This window comes from Podarcis liolepis (assembly GCF_965112155.1).
Source record: "Podarcis liolepis genome assembly, chromosome: 8".
NCBI lineage: Eukaryota > Metazoa > Chordata > Lepidosauria > Squamata > Lacertidae > Podarcis > Podarcis liolepis.
The window spans coordinates 39715412-39738978 of NC_139560.1; the positions used below are offsets into that span (position 1 = coordinate 39715412).

Sequence of the window (23567 nt, forward strand, 5' to 3'; positions counted from 1 at the left end):
CTAAACATTCATATATCAACCTAGAATAGGTGAGAAATCTGCAAATGCAATTTACTGCTTAGCCTTAAAAGCTCTTTTTAAAAGGCAAGGTATTTTTAGCAGCATATTACTGAACTCTTCTTTTCATGTACATTTCAAAGTTGACTCTGAGTTGCAAGCTTTTTAGACTTTTAAGACCACAATCCTAAATTCACTTATCTGAGAATGCAAATATAATTTATTGCTTTAAAGTCCTGTTTAAAATGCAAAGTATTTTTAGTAGCAAATTACTGAGCTGTTATGTTCATTTGCGTATCTAAGCTGACCCCAGGAGTTGTAAATTTGGTGATGTTCAACTAAGTATTACTCCAAGTAGACCAACAGAGATTAATAGACCTAGCTTGGCCATGTTAATTCATTCCAGTGGGTCTGCTCTTGAGTTAAATTTAGTTGACTACCAGTCACAGATTTTAATAGAACAATCCTATACACATTTACCTTGGAATAAGCCCTCTTGAATCCCATGGAATTTATGTCAGAGTAGACATGTATAGAATTGTGCTGTAATTGGTCCAGGATTTTACACTGCTGCCTCTAGTTGCAGATAGCGTGACAGAGGTAGAGGGCAAGGCAGCAAGGGTATTCAGCATGGTGCAAATGCAGTTGCAGAGCCGATCCAGCACTCCTGCAGTGTGTTTGTGCCACATTGACCTCATCACTGCTTTGCCTCTCCTTCCCAGTAGAGAGCACTGACTTACCACCGCTGCACCATTATGTACTATTTTCCCGAAGGTGTGTTTAAGCTTCTGCTTTGGTAGCAGCCACCACCGTAGATGACCCACTACATAGTTCAAATGGGGCCATGTCAGGAGCTGCACTGAGGACAATTTGCCTATTTGTTGTCTTAGAGAGATTTTAGTAACTACACAACCAGTTCGGTCATTGGCAATATTCTGCGCCCAGTAACACTGTAGTAGCAATACAGGATTGCAGCTTACGTGCAGCACAATGAAATGGACTTGTACTGCCAAGACCCTGGAAGCTGAGATACAGCAATCAAAAATGTGTTTCAATTTTCAAATAGGTCCCCTTTCCTACTCTTTTCAGTTTGTCTGGATGCCCTCTGAATGCACAAGCCTTAAAAAAGGGCAAAATATCAGAAGAACTGATGACCATCAAATTGAAAGCAAGTGGAGGTAAGAAGGTAACAAAAGCAGTACATATATGACACTGGAATCTGGGAGTAAGGAAATGAGTCTGTCTTTGCCCAGTACTGTCTTCTCTGGCCAGCAGCAGCTCTTTAGAGTCTTAGAAAAAGTGTCTTTCCATCCAGCTACTAGATATTCTTTCACAGAAGATGCTGTATAGTGAAAGCAGGACCTTCTGCAAACACAGAGCTACAGCCCCTCTGCTGCCTGCCTCATGAAGACACATAATTGGATTAATTAATTTAATGTTTGGTTTACTATATATATATATATAATTACATTGTGCCTTTCATTTGAACATTTTAATTAAAAGTACTTTGTACTGCCTCACAATGAACAGGACACAGGTAGAGATGGACAAATTTGCCTATATCCGTGTCTCATCTTTCCAGTCCACCAGATTTCCACATCAAATTTGCAATCATAACAATAAAAACCAACAACAATTTTAATAATAACAATAGGCCTCACCAAAATTCATCAGCACTTTGATATGTGCTTCTCCCAATACGCACATTTTTCAAGCAATTTCCCATAACGTATTTCTGTACAGGTGAATTTTTATGCACATGCTGTGGTTGAGGAGCTGCACAACAAAATTTGGGAAAGTGCAAATTTGGAGGGATCGCTGCTTTTCTGTGTGCTCATTGGTTCAGAAACTGCAAAATAAAAGGATCTGCATTGACATGTAATCCAAATTTCTCCCTCATCCTGAGCTATGGCGACCTGCGCTCTGTTCCCAGGGTTGCCCTTCAACAAATATCAGTACTGCATTGATCCTTTCAATCCAGGTGGGCCACTTTCAGCCACTTGAAGGCCTATTGAGCTCCATCAGTGCAAAGGGAAAATTTCATGGCTGCTTCTCTGCCCCTGACATGCCATAATGGAAGCTTTGACACTGACCCCGTTAAGTGTAGAATTAAATTGCAAATGTGCAATTTTGATTCCAGAGACCAGGTTAACTGAAGAGGCTTGTTCTATAACATACCATTACACAGGGGTTAGCATTTGCCCATCTCTTCAGTCAGGTGTGATTTTACACTTGACTTGGCTCATTCTTGTGCAGGTTTAGAGAATGAGGAGGAAATCAGACATTTGGATGAAGAAATAAAAGAACTGAATGAATCCAACCTTAAAATTGAAGCTGACATGATGAAACTTCAGACACAGGTAAGGAAGAAAATCTCTGATTGAGCCCTTAAAAACAAACATCAAAAGCTCCTACTAATCTCTGGCATTGCAATGATGGTGAACTCTACTGCACAGTAGCGTAGAGTGGGTTGCCAGCCTGGTTCACATGAAGAAGCTGTTTTCAACAGAGCCCAGTAACAGAAGCACATGGCTGTATTGAGACAGCACCGGGTGTTGAAAATGTGCACCCGCTAACAATCTTATACCTGGGGCAACTACCCCTGTGCTCCCCTATGCTATGCCACTGCTACTGCATGTTGACCATTGAGAATTTTGTTTGCAAGCTGTTGTTAACATATACTATGTTTCCCATAGCTGCACCCATGGATCCAGCATTGTAGCAGCATGCAAACTGGGCAGAGTTGCATGGAAATCATAGCAACTTTCCAGCTCATTATTGTGGCCCGTGAAACCTAAGCAACATGGCCCAATTTTCTTTTTGGAGGCTTTGCCTTTGCCTTCTACCTTGACCCATATATGGTCCATTTCTCTGGTTCAGCGAGGGTTTAATTGGAGCTTTAAAGGAGTTGTTGCTTCATCTGTCTAGCTTCAGCTACTGTTGGTCTCCCTGCCTTCCACCCACTGGTTTAAAGTCATGGTCTCACAGAATGCCTGGGTTCAAACCTTTGCTTTTAATTTTGTCAGATCATTCTAGTTTACTGCCATACAGCCTCAGCTCAAAAAGGATTTTGTTGAGCTTGGAAAGGTTCAGAAAGGGGCAACCAAAATGGGCCTGGAGCCACTCGCCTATGAAGCAAGGTTGCAGAGTTGGGACATTTTAGTTTAGAGAAAAGGCGAGTAAGAGGCGACCTGTAGAAGTTTGTAAAATTATGCATGGCATGGAGAAAGTGGCAAGAGAAAAGGGGGTTCCTCCCTTCTCTTATAACACTAGAACTCAGACCTCCAATGAAGCTGAATTTTGGAAGATCTAGGAGAGACAAAAGGAAGTATTTGTTCATATAGCACATAATCAAACAATGGAACTCGCTCCCACAGGAATCAGTGATGGCTACCAACTTGGATGGTTTTAAAAGAGGATTTGACAAATTCACAGTTGGAGGCAGCAATGCTTCTGAATACCAGTTGCTGGAAACCACAGTTGGGGACAGAGCTCTTGTGCTTGAAACCTGCTTGTGGGTTTTCCCCAGGCACCTGGTTAGCCACTGGGAGAAGAGGATATTAGACTAGATTTGCCTTTGGCCTGACCAAGCAGGCTTTTTTATGTTCCAACTGAAAGCCAAATTTGTTGTTGCTTATGCAGTTGTTTAACTGAATCTGCAGCCCATTTTTGGAAGAAGAAAAAATCATGCTATTATGGAAAGCTAATGATTTGCTCAATTAAATTTCCACAAATATATATATTATGGCAAATTTTCCACTTTTAAAAATGCATTGTTTCATCAAATTAGTCTAATGAATGAGCACAATGTAAGTAAAATTGGGCAACTGGAATGGAAAAAAATACCAGCTAAATCTTAACTTCAAATTGTAATTAACTTTTTCCAAGGATATGTGTTTGTGTGTATGTACACAGCTCCTCAGGCATGCTAAAAATCAGAGATGGTATTCAACTAAGTCTTACTCAGATTAGATCCATTGAAATGAATGGACCTAACTTAGCTATGTCCATTTTTTTCAATTAGTCTACTCTGAGTTGGGCTGAGCTGGGTATGTTAACTGTTTTCAGTGCATTCATTTTTCCTCCTTGAAATATAAATAGTATACTGAAGTGTATGTTATGAGAGCTGTCACATCCAATAGTCACCCTCCCTCCAAAATCCTGGGGATTGTAGTTTGTTAAGGTGTTAAGACTTGTTAGGAGACCCCTATTCCCCTCACAGAGCTAAAATTTCCAGTGGTTTAAGAACCAATCCCTCTTCCCAAGGAACTGGGAATTACAGCTTTGTGAGGGGATAGAAGTCTCCTAACAATTTGCAGCATCCTAAAGAAACTACAGTTGCCAGACTTTTTTGGGGGGAGAGGCATGACTGTTTAAAGTGGTATTATAGATTTTAAAATGTATGGTCTCGGCCCCAAGCTCAATTTTTCACTCAGCTTCTCTCAAAATAATATATATAATGCCTGGCCTATGTTACAATGAATTGTTGCAAAGTGAGCTCCTTCATTTCCTATTCTACTTTTTTATTTTTAGCTTTTATACTCTGTCCTGTCTTCAAACTCAGTCACTCTACAGCATAACCTTGCCCTGGAAAGTAGCTCAAAAGCCAAAACCAGGGTTGCTGCTATTGTAGTGAGTCAGCAGCGATGCTGTGAGAAAAAGGCAGCAATATAAATAGCAGCTTGCTTGCTCCCTACCTACCCCAGTCCCTCAGGGCAAAACTCTTCATTTTAAATCAGACACTCCTCCTGAGTTGTCAGCTCGAGGCCTGCAGTCTTTCGTCCATTTCTGAACACGCTTCCCACAAACAATGCTCTTTTCATCCAGCAGGGTCACTGTCTAGAGCATCATTTAAACATATTCCTCTTCTGAAAGAACAGCAGAATCCACTGACTTAGAAATAAAATGGCTCGCCCCAATTAGGAGCGCCTTTTGACATTGATGTGCATGGAACAGAAAGGACTTGAGCTTCACTTCTGCGTAGGCAACTTCCACTGCCTTGGGCTATCACTTCTGATAGCTGCATTTTAGGCCAAGAACCCCACTGTTCGCAGTAACCAGAACTGAATGCAGGAATACAAAAGACAGAAAACTTTGCAAAGAGCCTGATCCCCTGGAAAAATAAATTATGTGCATTGGCCCAATGCATTTTGCGGGAGCAGGGAATTTTCCTTCTTCAGGGACAATATCAAAAACACACAAAAACACATAATTGTACATTTAAAAGAACCCATCTATATGAAAATGTTTTACAGATGTTGTAAGTTGGGGTATGCATACAGGAACACAAGTTTTCATAATGTATTTTCGGTGGTCGCCAGGGACTTTTGGTTGGTTCTGTTGGGTATGGGTTATCTTTGTTTCTGGATTGTATATGATGACTCTGAAAAATAATACTAATAAAAATAAAAAATAAAAAGAAGAACCCACTTCCATCAGGAACTACAAATATACTTTCTCATAAAGCAAAAAGTAAAAGGATTTTTCGAAAGCATACTTCCCCGCTAAAATGTGTCAGGCTTTATCAGGCACACTAACCATTTTTGGGAGCATTTTGAGAACTCTTCAGCCGTTGGTTTACTTCTGCTGTTCACACTACCATACATTGCTTTGCTTCGTGGTTTCAGATAACATCTATGGAGAGCAATCTGAAAACGATAGAAGAGGAGAACAAACTTATCGAGCAGAACAACGAGAGCCTCTTGAAGGAGTTGGCTGGCCTCAGTCAAGCCCTCATCTCCAGTCTGGCCGACATTCAGCTTCCACAAATGGTATGTCTGTGGCTGGGAATGTGGCAGTTTCTTGGGAGCCCAGGGAAGTTAGTCAACAGCATGTTGCAGGGCTGTCAGAGATGAATCTCAAACTGTACAACATTCTCAATCTCTGGGATGTGCCGAAAATTATGGATAGTAGTAGCGGCCAGAGGGGTGGTGGGGACTCACCTGGCTTTCCAATTACCAACGGTGGTAAGGCAGCAGGCAGCTTGGTACAGAGCAGGTACAGCAACATGGCCAGTCCAACATTCCTAATGCTGTCCCTCCAAGGAGCTCAATGTGGTGTAAATGGTTCTCCTCTTCCCCATTTTATCTATAAGCTTTTCCCCTTCAAGGAAAAAAGTAGGATCTAAATTTCAATAATATCACACCAATCCTGTGGGGTAGGTTAGGCTGAGAGATGGTGACTGGCCCATCTGAAGATCACCTAGTGAGTTTCATGACTGTGGGGAATCAAACCCTGGCCTCCCAGGTCCAAGTCCAACTCTCTAACCATTACACCACACTGCCTGTCCAGTGCTGGTGGGATTGGCTGTGTTGCTGTGCATGCACCATGCTGAACTTCCCATTAATTTGCCCCTCCCACTCTCCTGTGGCATTGGGAAACCAGGTGAGTAATGCCCCTCTACTGCTGGAGAAGACCATGACCATACCTTTAAGCACAGAAGAGAAATGTTTGGGAAGTGGAGAGGACTTGGGTCACATTCCTTTCTGGGCAATCTTCCAAGGGCCACATACCAGTGAGCCGAGGAAGAAATGTAAATGTTGTTTCTACAACAGGCTGCTTTCTACACAAACACCACTCTATCCAAGCAAGCAAAAAAGCATGATCAGAGCTCATGAACACATTTCCAGCCAGACAAAAACACTCAAGGTGGGTGCAAAGGAGGGGCAGTGAGAGGTGTAGTCTAGGGAGGGGGTATGGTGTGGCTAGAAACCCAAGTGCCAGATAGAGGGCCACAGCATCCCAGTTCTCCATCCCATTGGCTGGCTGGGATCCAAAGAGCTGTTGTCAAAGACTTGACTACTTCTGAAAAGAAGTGAATTCAAAATGGCCAGGTCATTTTTCTCTGGTCAGGTGGTGATGCTAGCAACAGGCCATAGTCAGGCAATAGCTTAAACTAGGAATGGGTTACCTAGAGCCATATAGGTTTGGAAGAGACTCCAAGGATCATCTAGTCCAACTCCCTGTGATACAGGAATCACCTATGGCTTTCTAAATGTTGTTGGACACAACTCCAAACATCTCTGCCCGTCGTTGTTGGGGCTGATGAGAGTTGGCGTCCAACAATATTTGGAGGGTTGCAGGAGTCAAACACTTGCTGTTTTCCTGTAGACAGTCCTTCCATGTCCAGCTGCTCCCCCCCTCTCTCTCTTTCCAGTTGTCACATAGTGGACACCTTGCCTAATATTTGACTCCCATGTTTAGGTGTGATGTGTTTTCATCTTCATTCCAGGGCCCAATCAGTGAGCAGAATTTTGAAGCATATGTAAATACACTCACAGATATGTACAGCAATCTGGAACGGGAGTATTCCCCGGACTGCAAGGCTCTGCTGGAAAGTATCAAACAGGCAGTGAAGGGTATCCACGTGTAGGATGAGGAAGCTGCTGGGCAACAGGAGTGACTTAGCAGCAGCAAACTCCAGATGGATCTGCAAAGAGCGCCTGGACTGCTTTAGAAGTATTGGTTTCTGTGCTGCATTTACAATTTACAACATTGCACTATTTTTTTTCCAGCTGACATAAAAAGGACAGAGAACATAACAGACTATTGTATTAACAGCAATGACTCAGATCATAGAATATATTTATTTCTGTACAAATCCTTTTTGTTGTCATCATGGTTTGCACTCTTTTCATTTTGTAAAGTGAATGTAAAAAGTGTGTGTAACTATTTTTTTACTTTTTTAATTTATTTTCAATCAAGGAGTTGTGTGTGTGCGTGTTTTTTTAATCTTTTAACAGCATTTCTGCAGCCTGCCATATTTTTACAAATGTGTTTGTTAATTTATTTTCCAATGGGGTTTTAAAATAGATTGAAAGTTATAGTGTAAATTTAACATTTTGCTGGGTTTGTACAGGAAGAAGGGGGAAATCTATGAAAGAAACAAAAATAACAGAACTGTGATTCTAGTTTTATTTTCACCACATCCTGCTTTTTTATAACAGCTTTATTTTAACAAAAAAAATTCAAAAGGGTTTTCAATAGCATGAGATATGATGAACCAAGGATGCAAAGGTGAATGGTGCCCTCTGCTGGAAGAACATAAGCTCTTCAAGTGCAGCATGTTGTAAGAGTTCATGATTTTTTTTTAGCAATAATGAAATATAGCAATCAGCAAACCTTTGGACTTGGCTGTGTGTCTTAGCCTGCCACAAATAATCCTTGGAAACCATTCGAGAGGGAAGGTTGGAGTGATTTAAGATATGTTTTCCCCTATTTCATGGTCATTCATCGGGAAAATATATATATAAATTTTATCCCTTTTAATGTGATAGGCTTTGAAATGACCTGTAGCTTTTTTCCCCTTTTTGTACAGAGCCTTGTAAAAACATTGGTCAGTAGATCAATATCAATATAATTTCATATTGGAAAAATGCATCCCAAGCTGATGATTTTGTACATACAATTAAGCCGAGCAAATCTTCCCTGAGATGTCAGTTATTGTACTAGGTTGAGTGGAAGGAACTGAGAAGGCTGCAGTTGCAAAGGGGACTACGCCCCACTGCTGTGAAATGGGCTTGCACGGCAATGGTGTTTGGTGACTGGATCTATGAACTGTAGCAATGCACTGATTGGGTTTACCTCCAATTGTACATGAATGCTGTGGTTCCAAGCAGATTTACTGCAAGTTCCATTAAGACTGCTAAGACGTAACATCTCAGAAAAACCCCCTACTCCAGCAGCTCCATTTGAACATATGAAGCTGCTGTCTACCTGCCAAGTCAAACTTCTGGTCCATCTAGTTCAGTATTTTCTACACAGGCTGGCAGTATTTCAGACAGGCGACTTCCCTGGCCTACCTGGAAATGCTGGGGAATGAGCCTGGGACCTTTTGTATGCAAACGCTTGACCACTGTGCAATGGCTCATTCCCCCTAAATGTGCAACTCTGCTGCTGCCTCGTGCATAGAAGTGAATGGGGGAAGCCTCTGCTTGCAGAAGAGACCTGAATACGTATCAGAATCCCATGTTCCTTTGGATCAGGTTGTTGCATGTGTTTGGAGCCGAGGTTTAAAGAAAGCCTTAGTTGCAGTTGATTACCATCTCATAATAAGGGTATGTCTCCAAGTGCTACAGTCCTTAGGCAACCACTCAGAAATACGTACACATCCCAGGTAGACCTCTTGATCACCCGTATCCATTCTCAGTTTAGTAAGCAGCTATAAACAGGGGTCCAGTGTCTGTTTCAGGGATTAGAAGTAATAATGCATTTTTTTCCAGAATTCTAATGTTGTTTTCAGAAGAAGGTATATATACAACCAGCTGAACTGCCTTTTTTGGTATGCACACACGTCTCATGTGCATATGTGCCTCAATGTAAAATGTACACATGAATCTAGCGTGTGATTTAATTTTCCTGTGCTACGATGAAAGTGTTTATTTTTATTTGCCTACTTTATATTTTGACTGAATATGACAGCATTCACAGTCTTCACTCGTACATTTATATTATAGGGTTCCTATCCAAGAGTGCTTCTCCCAAATCATTCAGCTGTCATGCTGTGGTTGCTGTTCTGCAATAGGTGGAGCTTGCTGTTAATGTTTTGGGGGGCGGGGGGTGGCGGTGATATGGCCCTCGGACCTTAGTTTAGACAAGAATGTCCTTAGAAGCTGTGTTTATTTTTTAAAGAAAACAATTTGACAGAAGCTACCACAGTATGTGCTAATATAAAATAGAACACCAAATTGCTATTAAGTTATTGTACTTGTTTGTTTTTTTAAAAAAAGACGGTTACTATACCTGTTCAATGCATTACAGGGGGAAAGAAACCAAGTTCACTCATGACAGAGACTAAAAGTTAATTTACTAAATATTTTAAGAAATTTGTTATATATTTAATTTAATTTAAACAATCTCCTACTGACTTATCTATTTATTACTATGATTTCCTATGGCTTCAGGTTAATTTATCTGTGTTTGGATTGTTTGCTCAGGATGTAACTTTGTATTTATTTGCCTTCTTGGTACTTGATGTTTTGTAATGTGCACTGTGATTCCTCCTTCCCTTCTTCCTTTCCTTTTCCTTTTCTTTGTTGGATTAATTTGCATTGACGAGTTATCCTGTAAATTAGACCTTTTGTAAAGAGCAATGATGTATGCATTTTTTTTTAATTTGGAGTAGTTTGTATACTGTTTCTTCATACAATTAATATTTCTTACATCAAAAGCAACAAAACTGTGTTCTGTGCTGTACATTTGGTGTATGGTAGGAAATAAAATTGATACTGAAACAGGTTCCACAAGTTCTTTGATGTCTTCAATAGATGGGGGTGTATGGTGCACATCTAACTACACTTACAAACACTCAGCCAGTTGTTTCCAAGGCAAAACAAAACGTGGGGTTCCTCTAAACCAGGAGTAGCCAACATAGTATCAACTATAAGTTGTTTGACTACAATTCCCATCAGCACCAGCTAGCATGGCCAAAGGCGAGGGGTGATAAAAGCCACAAGCCAACACGGTGACCTACAGACACCTCTAAACTTTACCTTTAACATCTTAATGGAACGCCCTGGAACGAAATCATTAGTGTGTGAATTTGTAACAAGATGTGTGTGTGTGTGTACATAGGGGGTGAAAATATTTCAGAATCCACTGGGAATACAACCAAGGAAGCCATAGATACCACTTTTTAAGCATTGTACTATCACTCATGGGCAAAGTTCAATTGCCTCCAGAACAAGAAAGAAAGAAAAAAGAGAAAGAAAAAAGAAATAATAGAATAAATTTGCACAGTGGTACCTCGGGATGCGAATGGGCTCCGTTCTGGAGCCCCGTTCACATTCCGAGCAGCACGTAAGATGGCACAGCGCATCTGCGCGTGGCATTTCGCTACTTCCGTGCATGCGTGTGACGTCATTTTGACCGTCTGCGCATGTGGCGAAACCTGAAAGTAACGCGATCCGTTACTGCTGGGCAGGGACGCGGACTTAGAAAAAATATTGGGGGGGCCCGGGAAAGCTCATGAATAATAAATAAGCTCATGAATATGCAAATAAAGTGGCTCCGGCCCTAAATCGGGCAAGCCACGCCCCCCCAGCCAGCCGATTGGCTGGCTGGGAGGTGTGGCCAGTCGGGATTCCCCTGTTCTCGCGGGATTTCCGGCAGTGCCTTGGCTGGGATTCCCTTGGCCGGGGCTCTCCGATTAGGGCGCGCGGCTGGCTGGCTGGCGAACGAGCAGGTGGGGAGGAGGCGGGGGACGGCGGCGGCGCTCTGGTGGAAGGGCGCCCGCCCAAGATTATTGGGGGGGCTGAGCCCCCCCAAAAATTTTTTTGAGGGGGCTCGAGCCCCCTCAAGCCCCATGGAGTCGGCGCCTATGCTGCTGGGTCGCCGCGGAGCGCGACCCAAAATTGCTCAACCCGAAGCGTATTTATCCCGAGGTATGACTGTACTGCTTTTAGCATCTGATACATTTAAACACAAAAGCTGGCATGAAGGTTTTTTGCAGTTAAGATCCACCTCTTTCAGACGTTCTCTGAGATCTATTTTTTTTTTTTTTTTATAAAATTTTTATTGGTTTTACAACATTTTTAAGAAAAACAAACAAACATTAAAAATGACAAACATACACGTATAGTTTCAAACATATTTTCATAAACCTCTTTTCTTGGACTTCCCCATACCCCCCCTCTCTGCATCCCAATGTCCGTAGTTCAACTAGCAACTCCCAATTGTTACTTTCCAATCTCAATCATCTTAGTCCTCTTTTATAGTCTAACCTTATATCCCTGTACCCCTTTGTCTCTGAAAACCACGACATTTTAGCATTCATTAAGTTTATAGTAGTCCTTAAGGTAGCTTTTAAATTTTCTCCATTCTTCTTCCACCGTCTCTTTTCGTTGATCACGGATTCTGCCTGTCATCTCGGCCAGTGTCATATAGTCCATCACTTTCATCTGCCATTCTTCCAAAGTGGGTAAATCTTGTGTCTTCCAATACTTTGCGATGAGTATTCTTGCTGCTGTTGTGGCATACATGAAAAAAGCTCTATCTTTCTTTGTCACCAGTTGGCCGACAATGCCCAAGAGAAAGGCCTCTGGTTTTTTAGGAAAGGTACATTTAAGTACCTTTTTCATTTCATTATAGATCATTTCCCAGAAGGCCTTAATCTTCGGGCATGTCCACCAAAGGTGATAAAAGGTACCTTCAGTCTCTTTACACTTCCAACATTTGTTATCGGGCAAATGATAGATTTTTGCCAGCTTGACTGGGGTCATGTACCACCTGTATACCATTTTCATAATGTTTTCCTTTAAGGCATTACATGCCGTAAATTTTATACCGGTGTTCCATAACCATTCCCAGTCAGCTGACATAATATTGTGTCCAACATCCTGAGCCCACTTAATCATTGCCGATTTAACTGTTTCATCCTGTGTATTCCATTTCAACAACAAGTTGTACATTCTAGATAAATTCTTAGTGTTGGGTTCTAACAGTTCAGTTTCTAATTTTGATTTTTCCACCTGGAAACCGACTTTCCTGTCCTGTTTAAAAAATTCCATTATTTGGCGGTATTGGAACCAATTTTCTACTTTATGCTTCAATTTCTCCTGACTTTGTAGTTTGAACTTATCTCCATCCTGTTCTAAAATTTCCCAATACTTCGGCCATCCGACCTCCATATTGAGTTTCTTCACTGCTTTAGCCTCCACTGGCGACACCCATCTAGGGGTTTTATTTTCCAATAGATCTTTATATCTTATCCAAACATTAAACAATGCTTTTCTGACAATGTGATTTTTAAAGGCACTGTTAACTTTACCATACCAAAGATATGCATGCCAACCAAAAGTGTTATTGAAACCTTCCAGATCCAAGATGTCCGTGTTCTCGAGGAGCATCCATTCTCTGAGCCAGCAAAAAGCTGCTGCCTCATAGTACAATTTTAGGTCCGGCAGGGCAAAACCCCCTCTTTCCTTAACATCTGTCAATATTTTAAATTTAATTCGGGGCTTTTTGCCCTGCCAGACAAATTTCGAGATATCTTTGTGCCACCTCTTAAAACATTCCATCTTATCAATAATCTGCAAGGTCTGAAACAAAAATAACATTCTAGGCAATACATTCATTTTAATTACTGCAATTCGGCCTAACATTGACAGTTTCAAATTTGACCATATTTCTAAATCTTTTTTAATTTCTGACCAGCATTTTTCATAGTTGTCCTTATACAAATTCTGATTCTTAGATGTTAAATAAACCCCTAGGTATTTAACCTTCTTGACCACAGTCAAACCTGTTTCCTCTTGAAATTTCTCCTTTTCCATATCTGTTAGGTTTTTCCCTAAAACTTTGGTTTTTTGCTTGTTCAACTTAAATCCAGCTACCTGGCCAAACTGTTGTATTATTTCTAAAACCCTTTTCGTACTAGTGTTTGGCTCTTGCAAAGTCAATACTAGGTCATCTGCGAACGCTCTTAACTTATAATGTTTAGCTCCGACCTGCACACCTTTGACCTGCTGGTCATTTCTTATCATATTCAGCAACACCTCCAGAACTGAAATAAAAAGTAATGGGGAAATCGGGCACCCCTGTCGTGTTCCTTTTTCTATCTTAAGTTCCTCAGTCACAACATTGTTTACAATCAGTTTAGCTTTTTGTTCAGAGTATATTGCAGCCATACCATTCTCAAAGCCCTGACCTACCCCCATCCCATGAAGATTCTTCCTCATAAAACTCCAAGAGATATTATCAAAGGCCTTCTCCGCATCCACAAAGATCAATACTGCCTTAGTGTTTATATTCACCTCTAACTTCTCCAAAATATCTATTACATTCCTTACATTGTCTGCTAGGTGTCTTTTAGGGAGAAAGCCTGCTTGGTCTTTATGGATCTTCTCCATCAAAACTCTTTTAAATCTTTTTGCCAAAATGTCTGCAAAAATTTTGTAATCCACATTAAGCAGGGATATTGGGCGGTAGTTCTTGAGTTGGGTCTTTTCAGTCTCTGACTTTGGTATGAGTGAAATATATGCCTCTTTCCACGATTCAGGTGCCTTTTTTCCCTCAAGGATCTCGTTACAAACTTCTCTTAATGGTTGAGTCAACCATTCCTTCAGCGATTTGTAGTATCTGGAAGTCAGTCCATCTGGTCCTGGAGATTTGCCCAGTTGCATATTCTGAATGGCAGCCTCTATCTCTTGTTCTGAGATTCTCTGGTTCAAGTCCATCTTGCTTTGATGAGAGATGTTTTGTAGTCCATATTTTCCGAGGAATTTGTCTATATCTTCTTCATTTTGCGGGCCTTGGGTGTAAAGTTTTTTAAAATAGCTTAAAAAGCAGTTTCTAATTTCATTGGGTTTGGAAATGTTCTTTCCATCCACCTCTAGGCTTGTAACTGTATTTAGTTTCTGCCTTTTCTTCAATTGCCATGCCAAAAGTTTGCCACATTTATTTGCTGATTCAAAAGTCTTTTGCTTCATTTGCCTTATCTTCCATTCAATCTCTTGGTTCATCAATTCCATATATTGTGTTTGGTATAATTTGATCTCTCTTAAAATGTCCTGAGACTTTGGTTTTGTTCTTAATTTCCTCTCTCCTTCCTTTATCATTTCCAGAATCTTCTCCTTTTTCTCATTTTGTTTTTTCCTCTTTATTGAGTTTTGTTGAATCAAAAATCCTCTCATCACCGCTTTGCTTGCGTCCCAGATCACTCTTTTCTCCACGTCGGTCCTCAAATTTATTTCAAAATAGTCTTTTAGGGTCTTTTGGGCCTTCGTGAGAATCTCCTTATCTCGAAAGAGGGTGTCATTCATTCTCCATCTAAATTGACCAGTTGTTGTGAGTTTCATCTCCATCTTCACGGCGTTATGGTCGGAGCAAGTTTTTGGGCAGATTTCCACTTTCTTGATCTTCGGAGCCATTCCACTAGTAACCCAGATTTGATCGATTCTGGTCCAGGTCATCATTGCTTGGGAGAAAAAGGTTCCCTCTCTCTCCAGAGGATTCCTTGTTCTCCAAATATCTATCAAGTCCATATTTTCAATCATTTCGAAGAAAGTCTTAGGGAGTCTCCCTTCCTTGGTGACTGTAAGTCTTTGTGCCTTGTCCATATTAGTGGAGACCACGCCATTCATGTCTCCCATAATTATCATATTGTAGTCCAGATAGTCCATCAAAGTTTCATGAAGTCTCTTAAAGAAGTCGGATTTGCCTTCATTTGGTGCATAAATTCCAACAACTAAGAATTTTTCTCCTTGTACTTGTATCTCCACAGCCAGATATCTCCCTTGTTCATCTTTGAATATCATTTTTGGAGCCCATTTCTCCTTCACATATATTACAACTCCTCTCTTCTTAACTTTGTCTGATGAAATAAATTCTTGTCCTAGCCTTTTATTTGAAAGTAATCTCCTGTGGGCTCTGGTTATGTGAGTTTCTTGTAAGCATATCAAGTCCAATTGTTCTCTATTCAATATATGAAATACTTGTCTTCTCTTCAAAGGCCCATTGAGCCCATTACAATTCCAACTGAGGAATTGCAGAGCCATCTTGTTATTTTTCTAAGGCTCCTCCAACAGCTCCAAGTTGTTGCTCTTCTTCTGATGGTAGTGGTTTTTGTCCAAACGAGAGATTCAGGATATCCAATGCTCTCCTCTGTTCTGCAAGTACATCAACAGTCCCCTTCTGTAAGTCCTCCTGGTATCTTGCCAAAAATTTGTCTTTATCTTGAATTGTCTTTATTTTCACCTTGTTTCCCTTAAAGTCAAATGACAGCCCTTGTGGGAATTCCCACCTGAAACGAATAGCGTTTTTCTTTAATAAAAGGGCTAAGTCCTTGTAGAAGTTTCTTAAGTCCAGAAAATATTTTGGGATGTCTTTAAAGATCTGTGCAGCTGAGTTTCCAATCTGCAAGGCCTTTTCAAAGTGTAGTCCCAATATTTTGTCTCTTTCCTCCTTGGATCTGAGTGTAATCAAGCAGTCTCTCGGAGTCTTTCTGTTTTGCTTCTTACCCAATCTAAAGGCAGTCGTAATCTTGAATTCGTCTTCCTGGAGTTCCCAACAATCCACAAACTCCCGTGTCAAATATTCCACAAGGTTGTCTCCTTCATTCTCCGGGATCAATCTTATTTTTAAATTTCTCTCTTTCCTCTGTAACTCCCACAAGGCCAAGGTTGCATCATGCTCATAGACCTTCCTGACGATCGGCTCTAATTTCTCCTGTGTCTCTCCCGCAGTAGCTTTGGCGTCTTCCGCAATTTGACGCGTAGTGGCGTTTTCCTCCACCAATTTATTTATAGATTCTGTATTCTGGTTTAATCTTGCTGAAATTTCTGTTAATTTTAGTGTATTCTCTGAAGTCTGTTTTGTCAGAGACTCCAGAGTTTGGTTTATCTTAAGCAAGGCATCTGTCACAGCTTCCATAGAGACGGCTGCTCCTTTGTCTTGTCCTGTTGATGCTGTTGTTCCTGTTGATCCAACTGTTGCGCCTGAGATTGAGCCTCTTTTCTTTGCCTGTAACTGTTGCAGCTGTTGTTGTTGTTGTTGCTTGGTCTTGGCCCTTGTGACTATCTCTTCTTGTGTGCCACTCATGTCAAGGTCAGTTCCCACGGGATTTATTCTCCCTTGGAAAATTCCACTGTCTTGGGCCGTGCCGGACTTCACTTTGTCCTCTAGAGGGAGCAGATCAAAATGGCCATAGAGCAAAGTTTCCAAGTATAGAGACAAAGGAGACTGTCCCAAATGTCCAAAATATAAAAAGGGAGATTAACACAGTCAAAAGTCTAAAAGCTTGTTACTTCAAATTGCCACAGTTGCCCTATTTATGCTACTTCTTGTTGTATTGTACAGTAGCCAGGCGCTGTGGAAACTTTGTATCAAAGTATCACTTCACAGGAAAAAGTCAGTTCAGTGTACTAAGAAGGCAGACCGTTTCATGCTTTCAAATAAGTGAGACAGCAGAGGTTTTTTACTTCCAACAAATCTTGCAGTTATTGCTCAAATTCACCTCCCCTCTGCCCTGCTAGCTAGAGGGGAGATCAAAGGGTCTGAATGTCCGGTTAGGCTGATCAAAGAGCAGGTTTAAACGGATGCAGGTTTAGAGCTCCGTTGCTTTCACTTTCATGCAGTCGGGGGGAGGCAGACTTCCTTTGTTTAGATCTCCCCCGTTTTTAGCCCGATTTTTAAAATTTGAAAAGTCCCGATTTTATTTCAGCTCTTACTCACGGGGATTCAGTCCAGATTTTCTTTTCAGGAAGGAATCGGCGCTCTCCGCTTATGGCGACGCGGCTTCACTTCGCAGGCTGGGTAACGACTCTCAGCACCGCGCTCACTCCCGATGTCGATCCGTAGCCTTTAAAAAGGCTCTTTCACGGTACCGGGGGGCGCAAAGGTGCCCACCGAGTCTCCTTGTTCTCAGGCTTCAGCGCCTGGGATTTTAGGGGTCCCCCGCTTGCCGTAGCGGGTAAGACCCGAACTTGCGAAGCAGTCCTTCTCCGGAGCTCGGAGCTAGGACCGCCATTAAGCGCTGGCACCGACCGGAAGTCCGTTCTCTGAGATCTAGTGTTTAGTGTGCTGGATCTCAACTTCTCTGAAATATCAGGTGGTTCTTAACTGCAGGAAACTTTGGTGCCAGAAAAGGAGTCTGGCAACAAAATGTTGCTGCATATCCCCCCAAACCCCTCACAGAAACTGTTCAGAGCCCCTGCCAGCCAGTATTTAATGGCACTTTGCATATGTACCATCTCACACCGAAGATTGTGGGTGCCCACAATGAAGGGCTTCAACGTTGCCCATTGAATTTGTGGGGGCCCAGCCCCACAAATATATTATTGTGGGTGCTGAAGCACCCATGGCCTCCTGGAGTTGGCTCCAGTGGCGTTCTGAGACATGGAAAAGGTATCACGCCTCAGGAAGGAAGAAGGGTAGCAGAGTGAAAATACATCTGCAACAAAATCTTTCAATGCCTATCCAGCATATCTGTTGTATTCCTGCACAAACACAGAGGCACCATTTTGGGTGTGTATTAAGAGAATGGAACAGTTTTAGATCTGGAAGAGTCAAAACCTCCCCAATCTGCCCTGACACGCCCTTCTCACCAATGGTGAAAGAACATTGGGAATGGTCCTTTCCACACTGCCAGGATGGACCTCCCTTTGTGTCTACAAAGAGGAAGAGCTGCAAAATCCTATGACCTCCAGGACACACTCAGGAACCAAAGGACTGAACCATTAAATGTTGTATGGACCCACTTTTTGTCCATTTATCCAAAATTCTCTTTCCTAGAGGTGCTGTACTACCACATGCAGGGGCTTTGGCCTCTCTACTAAAGTTACCCACCTGTTCATCTTGCTCTTAGTAAAGACCAAGAACACACTTCCTGACAAATAGCTTTGCATGCAAATGGTGGTATGGAAAGCATGTTTGAAAGTCAGGGGGAGATGAGCACATGTATCACTGAGACACAAGTTAACTGTTGGGACCATTTTCCTTTCCTCATTTCTCTTCTTTTTTGGCATTTCACGAAAGAGGACTTAAAAGTGTTTTCAAGTAGGATTCAGTTTTATTTGTTTAAAAATATACCCAATATTTTGAAAGTTATTGGAAAATTCAACAATATAAAACAAAGGTCTAAAACAAACCAGATTAATATAGCATGGAAAATATGGCATTTGCTTGCTTGTTGAGAAGTATGAAGAAACCTCTGTCCTATCAGTAGAACTGCTATCATCTTCCTACCTTTGGAGTGTCAAAAGATTGTGTCAATATCAGTTTTAATATTGGATTTTTACATGATTGTAACTTGCCCTAGGACCTTAGGGTGAAGGATGGCTAAGTGTTGTTGCTGGTCTGCCAGTTTGCTGTGGTTAGTCTGCCAGTTTCATTGGGTAACTCTTTCAATAATTCCATTGAGCATGATTTGTCTTGTAGCTAGGGATGGGAAAATCTGCCGATTTCAGCTTGGCTGCTCCTGGTATAGAGAGACTCCATTTTAAAAAGAGAGTTCAGTTGCAAATGTGCAGCTATAGAATGAGTTGAACTATAGCTATGTTGAAAGTTCGTATTTTTCATCCATTGGCTGGCTGGGTGGGTGGGAGTGGGGAAAAAAACCCTTGTGAAAAATCATGGAAGGGAAGAAATTCCTCTGGAATTGTCAGGAGAAGGTTGCCACCTACCTAACACAGGCTTACAAGGTAGCCAAGGGTTTTCCTCTATGCATTAAACTTTTGTTTGTTCAGAAGCCTACACCAGTCTGAATGGGACAAGGCTTTCTCCACAACTTCACAACTTCTCATTGACTACTTCCTGGAATGTTTCCAGAGCAACCCTACATGATATTACTCTCAATACACTGTAGGAACTGTGTCCAGCCGCCACCACCACCACCCTAAATGCCTTTCTGAAGGGTCAATGGACTCTTCTGCTCTGCCTGGGCTACGGACTCATAGAATCCCTCTGGAAGGGATCCAAAAGTTCTCTAGTCCAACCCCTTGCAATGCAAGTATCACAGGGTTGTGGCATGACAGGCTGCTGCTGAAAGAGGCATCCCTCAAACTCAGCAGAAACGCTTGCAGGGAAAGCCATAAAAAAAATATTATGCCATGTAACACAAGCCTATTCTAATTCCACCTGTCTCAACATACCTGGAATAGGTTGAAGTAACAACAAGAAGATGGATGAATTTAGTCTCTTTAAGATATTGCTTGAAATTTTCATCTTGGTCTTTCATGTCAAATATTACACAATATGACAAACTGGGTTTTCAAAGATGTTCAGTGCACTTTCTGAAGCCTCTCCATAACCACAGCAAACCTTACATTTCTGGGTGCTTTGCCTTTCTGGAAGGCCTGTAAAACTGACAATATTTCCAATGTGATCTGCTGTCTCACAATCTTCCTTCTTCCAAATGTTAACTAGAGAACATGTGGGAGCCAGGTACAGGGAAGCAGCAACCATATCACCCTTGACATATTATAGACCAGGCCTCTCACAGTGCTGATCACTTGTTTGGTAATGAGAGCAACTTGGTACTTAAATAAATTCTAACCCCTCAAAACTGTAGTAGTCTTGTTGTTGAGTGACCATGTCGAGTGAGAGGCCAGCCAACTAGAAGAATCTCTGATGTGTACTTACCTGGAAGCAAAGTCAGCATCCAAAGGTAGGTCAAGTCCTAGAGTCAGGTGAACAGCAATCCACGTGGTCAGACAGTCCAGGGTTCAGGGAATCTGATGATCTTGGGGTCCGGAATCAAGAATCAAGATAAGCAGAAAGCAGCAAGGTCAGGCTAGGAATTACAAGCCTTGTTACCATCATCTGACTGCTGCTGGAAGCTCTGTTTAAGAAGGCTGAAGCCAGCTGGTTCTCATCAGTGCCTTCTCTGAGTCCTTGAAGGCTGATCAGCTGCAGTTGGAGTCACTCTACTGTCTCCCACTTCGGGCTGCTCTTCTTCAGGTGAAGCTAACTCCTGGCCCAACACAAAAACAAGTCATCAGACCAAGATAGGAAAAGAGGAAATTGCCTTCTACAGATCCACACCAGTGGTCCATCTAGCTCAGTATTGTCTATGCTGACTGACAGTAGCTCACCAGGTTTTCAGGCAGAAGTCTCTTCCAACCCTACTAGGAGATGTTGGAGATGGAACTTGGGATCTTCTACACACAGAGCAGATGCTCCATCACTGAGCTAGACCCCTTCCCATTTACAGAACAAAGGGGTAAGATTTGAAGCATCTCCCTCAGGTTCATTTGTACATCCAGGACTGCACCCAAAAGAGCTATCCACGAACATAATGCCAATTTCTTCATGCAAATTTGCCCTTGCTGATTCAGGATGAAGCAAGGTAGAAGTGAAGCAGATATCTGAAAGGTAGTGACATATAACTGGCTGTGTCGTGCAGGTGTAATTAAGGAGAGCAACATCAGAGCATTCCCATCACAGTTTCCATTTCACCCACAACCAGCTGTGTGTCGATGAGAACAGGCAAAAAAAAATATGTCTTCATAATGATAATCACAGTGTGTGTTACAGAGGAGGCAGAACCATAGAGGCATGCAAACAGCATATGTTTCCTCCTCTATCAGTGCCAGAACAGTTATGCATCAAATGGGGTTCTTGACAAAATAGCATGGCATTTTCAATCATGTCTCAGCAAGGCAAAACAATTTACCTTGTGTGTGTAAAAATGAAGAAGAAATTCTCCAGGTTCATCAACTTTGTCTGTTTAATAAGGTGTTTTGGTAGAAGAAAATTAAGCAGTCTGAAGGGAAACTCTACCTTACAGGTGTATCCATGAACATAGGAACCTGTCTTATGCCAAATCAGCCATTGGTCCATCTAGTACACTTAATGGAAACAGTTCTCCAGGATTTCAGAGGGGACGTTCCCAGGACAACATAGAGATGTCTAGGGCCCCTTTGACATGCAAAGAGGTTGCTCTAACACTGACTGAGCTATGGCCTTTCATTTCACAGAAGTGAAATGTTGGCGATTTTCTTTGGATTTTCCCATTCAGCTTCAATAACAAACTTTACCCTCCATATCACTCTGGAAATAAGGGTTGGGTTAACGATGACAACTTCTCATAGTATACGCAAAGCCAACATTAGGAAAATGCTTCCTTTATCGTTAACCATACTCCCGGACGCAACTAGAGGAAATGCAGCACTCGAATTATAGTGGGTCAGAGGGAGTCCTTTTTCATAGCAGACCCCTAAGTTACCTTTTTAGGAAGTTTTGTGGCAGCCAGGTGACTTGGCTATAATAGGGATGAGCTAGAAGTGGGGCTTGTGGTAGAGTTCCCATAACTCTGAGGAAATGTGCCTGCAGCTGGATGCAGCCTACATTTTTCCCAGGGCTGCGAAGCCAAAGTCAAGAGCTGGAGCTGCACATTTGCCTCACTGGGACAGATCATCTTTCAGAAGGTGGGAGGGAAAGCTAAAAAAATGGAATAATTTTTGTCTTCTTTGCAGTCAAATCACTTGCCTGGGATTTAAATCACTTTAGAGTCTCTCTTGTGCACCGTTTATCGAAATGAAATGGTGATTGAGAATGAGGAACTAAACATGGGAGAGCGCTATATTTGCAGTAGGAATGAACATTCTAGTCAGGATAAGTGATACACCCGGTTCACATTCCGTTTTATGTTTGTTTCACAGAGGCTGATCTATAAGGTTGATGGGGCACTGCTCCACTGACATCAGCCTGCCATCACCTCTTAGATTCAGGTGGACTTGCTTCTGAACAAACATGAATAGAATTGTGCTGTAAGAGGAGACAGCTTTTGGATGTGAGATTTTGCAAATGCTACGGCTGCCCGTTCCACCTTTCTTAGCCATGTGACTTTCTGCCAGAAGACTGTCAGGACAGAATTCTTCTGTTAACATGGCAAACTGGGAATTTCACCTGCTGAGTTGGGAACTTCTTCTTTACCAAACTACACACACACACACCGGCTGCCCAAAACCTTAAAGGTCCATAGGAAAATATGGTTAAAAGGAGAGCCTATTATGTATCCCTATGTACCACTGCCCTCTACTGGAATTTAAACAGAATAATTATTCTACAAAAAAATTAAAACTGTTTGACAGAGGGCACATCTACAGTGGTGCCTCGCAAGACGAAATTAATCCGTTCCTCGAGTCTCTTCATCTAGCGGTTTTTTCGTCTTGCGAAGCAACCCTATTAGCGACTTAGCAGATTAGCGCTATTAGCGGTTTAGCGGCTATTAAAGGCTTAGCGGCTATTAAAGGATTAGCGGATTAGCGGCTAAAAGGCTATTAGCGGCTTAGCGGCTCAGAAAAAGGGGGGGGAGCGGGAAAAAATCAGAACACTTGCAAGACGTTTTCGTCTTGCAAAGCAAGCCCATAGGGAAAATCATCTTGCGAAGCAGCTCAAAAACGGAAAACCCTTTCGTCTAGCAGGTTTTCCGTCTTGCGAGGCATTCGTCTTGCGGGGCACCACTGTATATCACAGATACATACTGAATTAATAATACCCATTCTCCTGCTCAAGAAATTCTGTTCAGTCTTGTAAGGGGAACTATGTAGCTAGACAGCTCTGGCAGTTCTCATCACAGTTATGCACAGTATTGTATTGAAAAAGCTAAGTTAGGATTCAGAGCCTGCTGCCTTTAAAAAAATAATAATGCTGTATTTTAGGTTTGCGTAATTTTCTAATCCAATAGCAATTAATGTGTAGATGTGCTTTACCAAATTCTAACAGGGAAACCTTAAAATTGGTTATTTCTTTAAACCAAACTAATGGGGACAAATCACAAGATTAACATGTTTACATAAACTACTTTAAAGAACATAAAGAACATGCTTTTGTAAACAAAGAAAATCTTTAATAATTTTTATTGTTGTTAATTGGTATTTTATAAAGCAGTAAAGGGTCACATTGGCCTGGTCTTTTTGCTTGTGTCCGCCAATAGACTTTACAATGTTACACTGTCTCCATAATGGTGCCTGCAGAGTTCCTTAAAAAAACACCCTTAAATGAAGGCTTTAAGTTAAAAAACCAACCAACTGCTGATGTCTTTTAACATGGAACAACCCAGGGCTTTTCAGTACTCCACAGGCAACATTCTGTACAGCCATTCACTTCTTTCAATGCTCATGGAGCTAAAG

At 41.7% G+C, this 23567-nt stretch overlaps 1 protein-coding gene and 1 long non-coding RNA gene across 16 annotated transcripts in view; one reads left to right on the plus strand and one right to left on the minus strand.

Annotated features, from left to right (window-relative positions):
* ST18 (ST18 C2H2C-type zinc finger transcription factor) overlaps positions 1–10233 on the plus strand; it is a 190846-nt gene extending 180613 nt beyond the window's left edge. For 11 of the 12 annotated variants that reach the window (XR_014529337.1, XM_083517879.1, XM_083517880.1 and 8 more), the window contains 4 exons: positions 1087–1175; positions 2254–2357; positions 5625–5768; positions 7229–10233. Coding sequence is in view for 11 of the 12 variants with exons in the window: in XM_083517879.1 (XP_083374005.1) it covers positions 1087–1175; positions 2254–2357; positions 5625–5768; positions 7229–7369 (478 nt within the window). In the remaining variant the exon portion in view is untranslated. Of the gene's footprint in view, positions 1–1086; positions 1176–2253; positions 2358–3023; positions 3152–5624; positions 5769–7228 lie in introns of those variants that run through there. The other variant, XM_083517882.1, reaches the window with a different exon arrangement.
* Positions 1–23567, minus strand: part of LOC310713624 — an 80431-nt gene that overhangs the window by 36473 nt on the left and 20391 nt on the right. For 2 of the 4 annotated variants that reach the window (XR_014529348.1, XR_014529349.1), the window contains exons 5-7: positions 20074–20404; positions 7276–7426; positions 5536–5645 (exon numbers count right to left, since the gene is read on the minus strand). This is a non-coding gene — a long non-coding RNA (uncharacterized lncRNA). Of the gene's footprint in view, positions 1–5535; positions 5646–7275; positions 7427–11346; positions 11460–17478; positions 18679–20073; positions 20405–23567 lie in introns of those variants that run through there. The other 2 variants (XR_014529350.1, XR_014529347.1) reach the window with 2 other exon arrangements.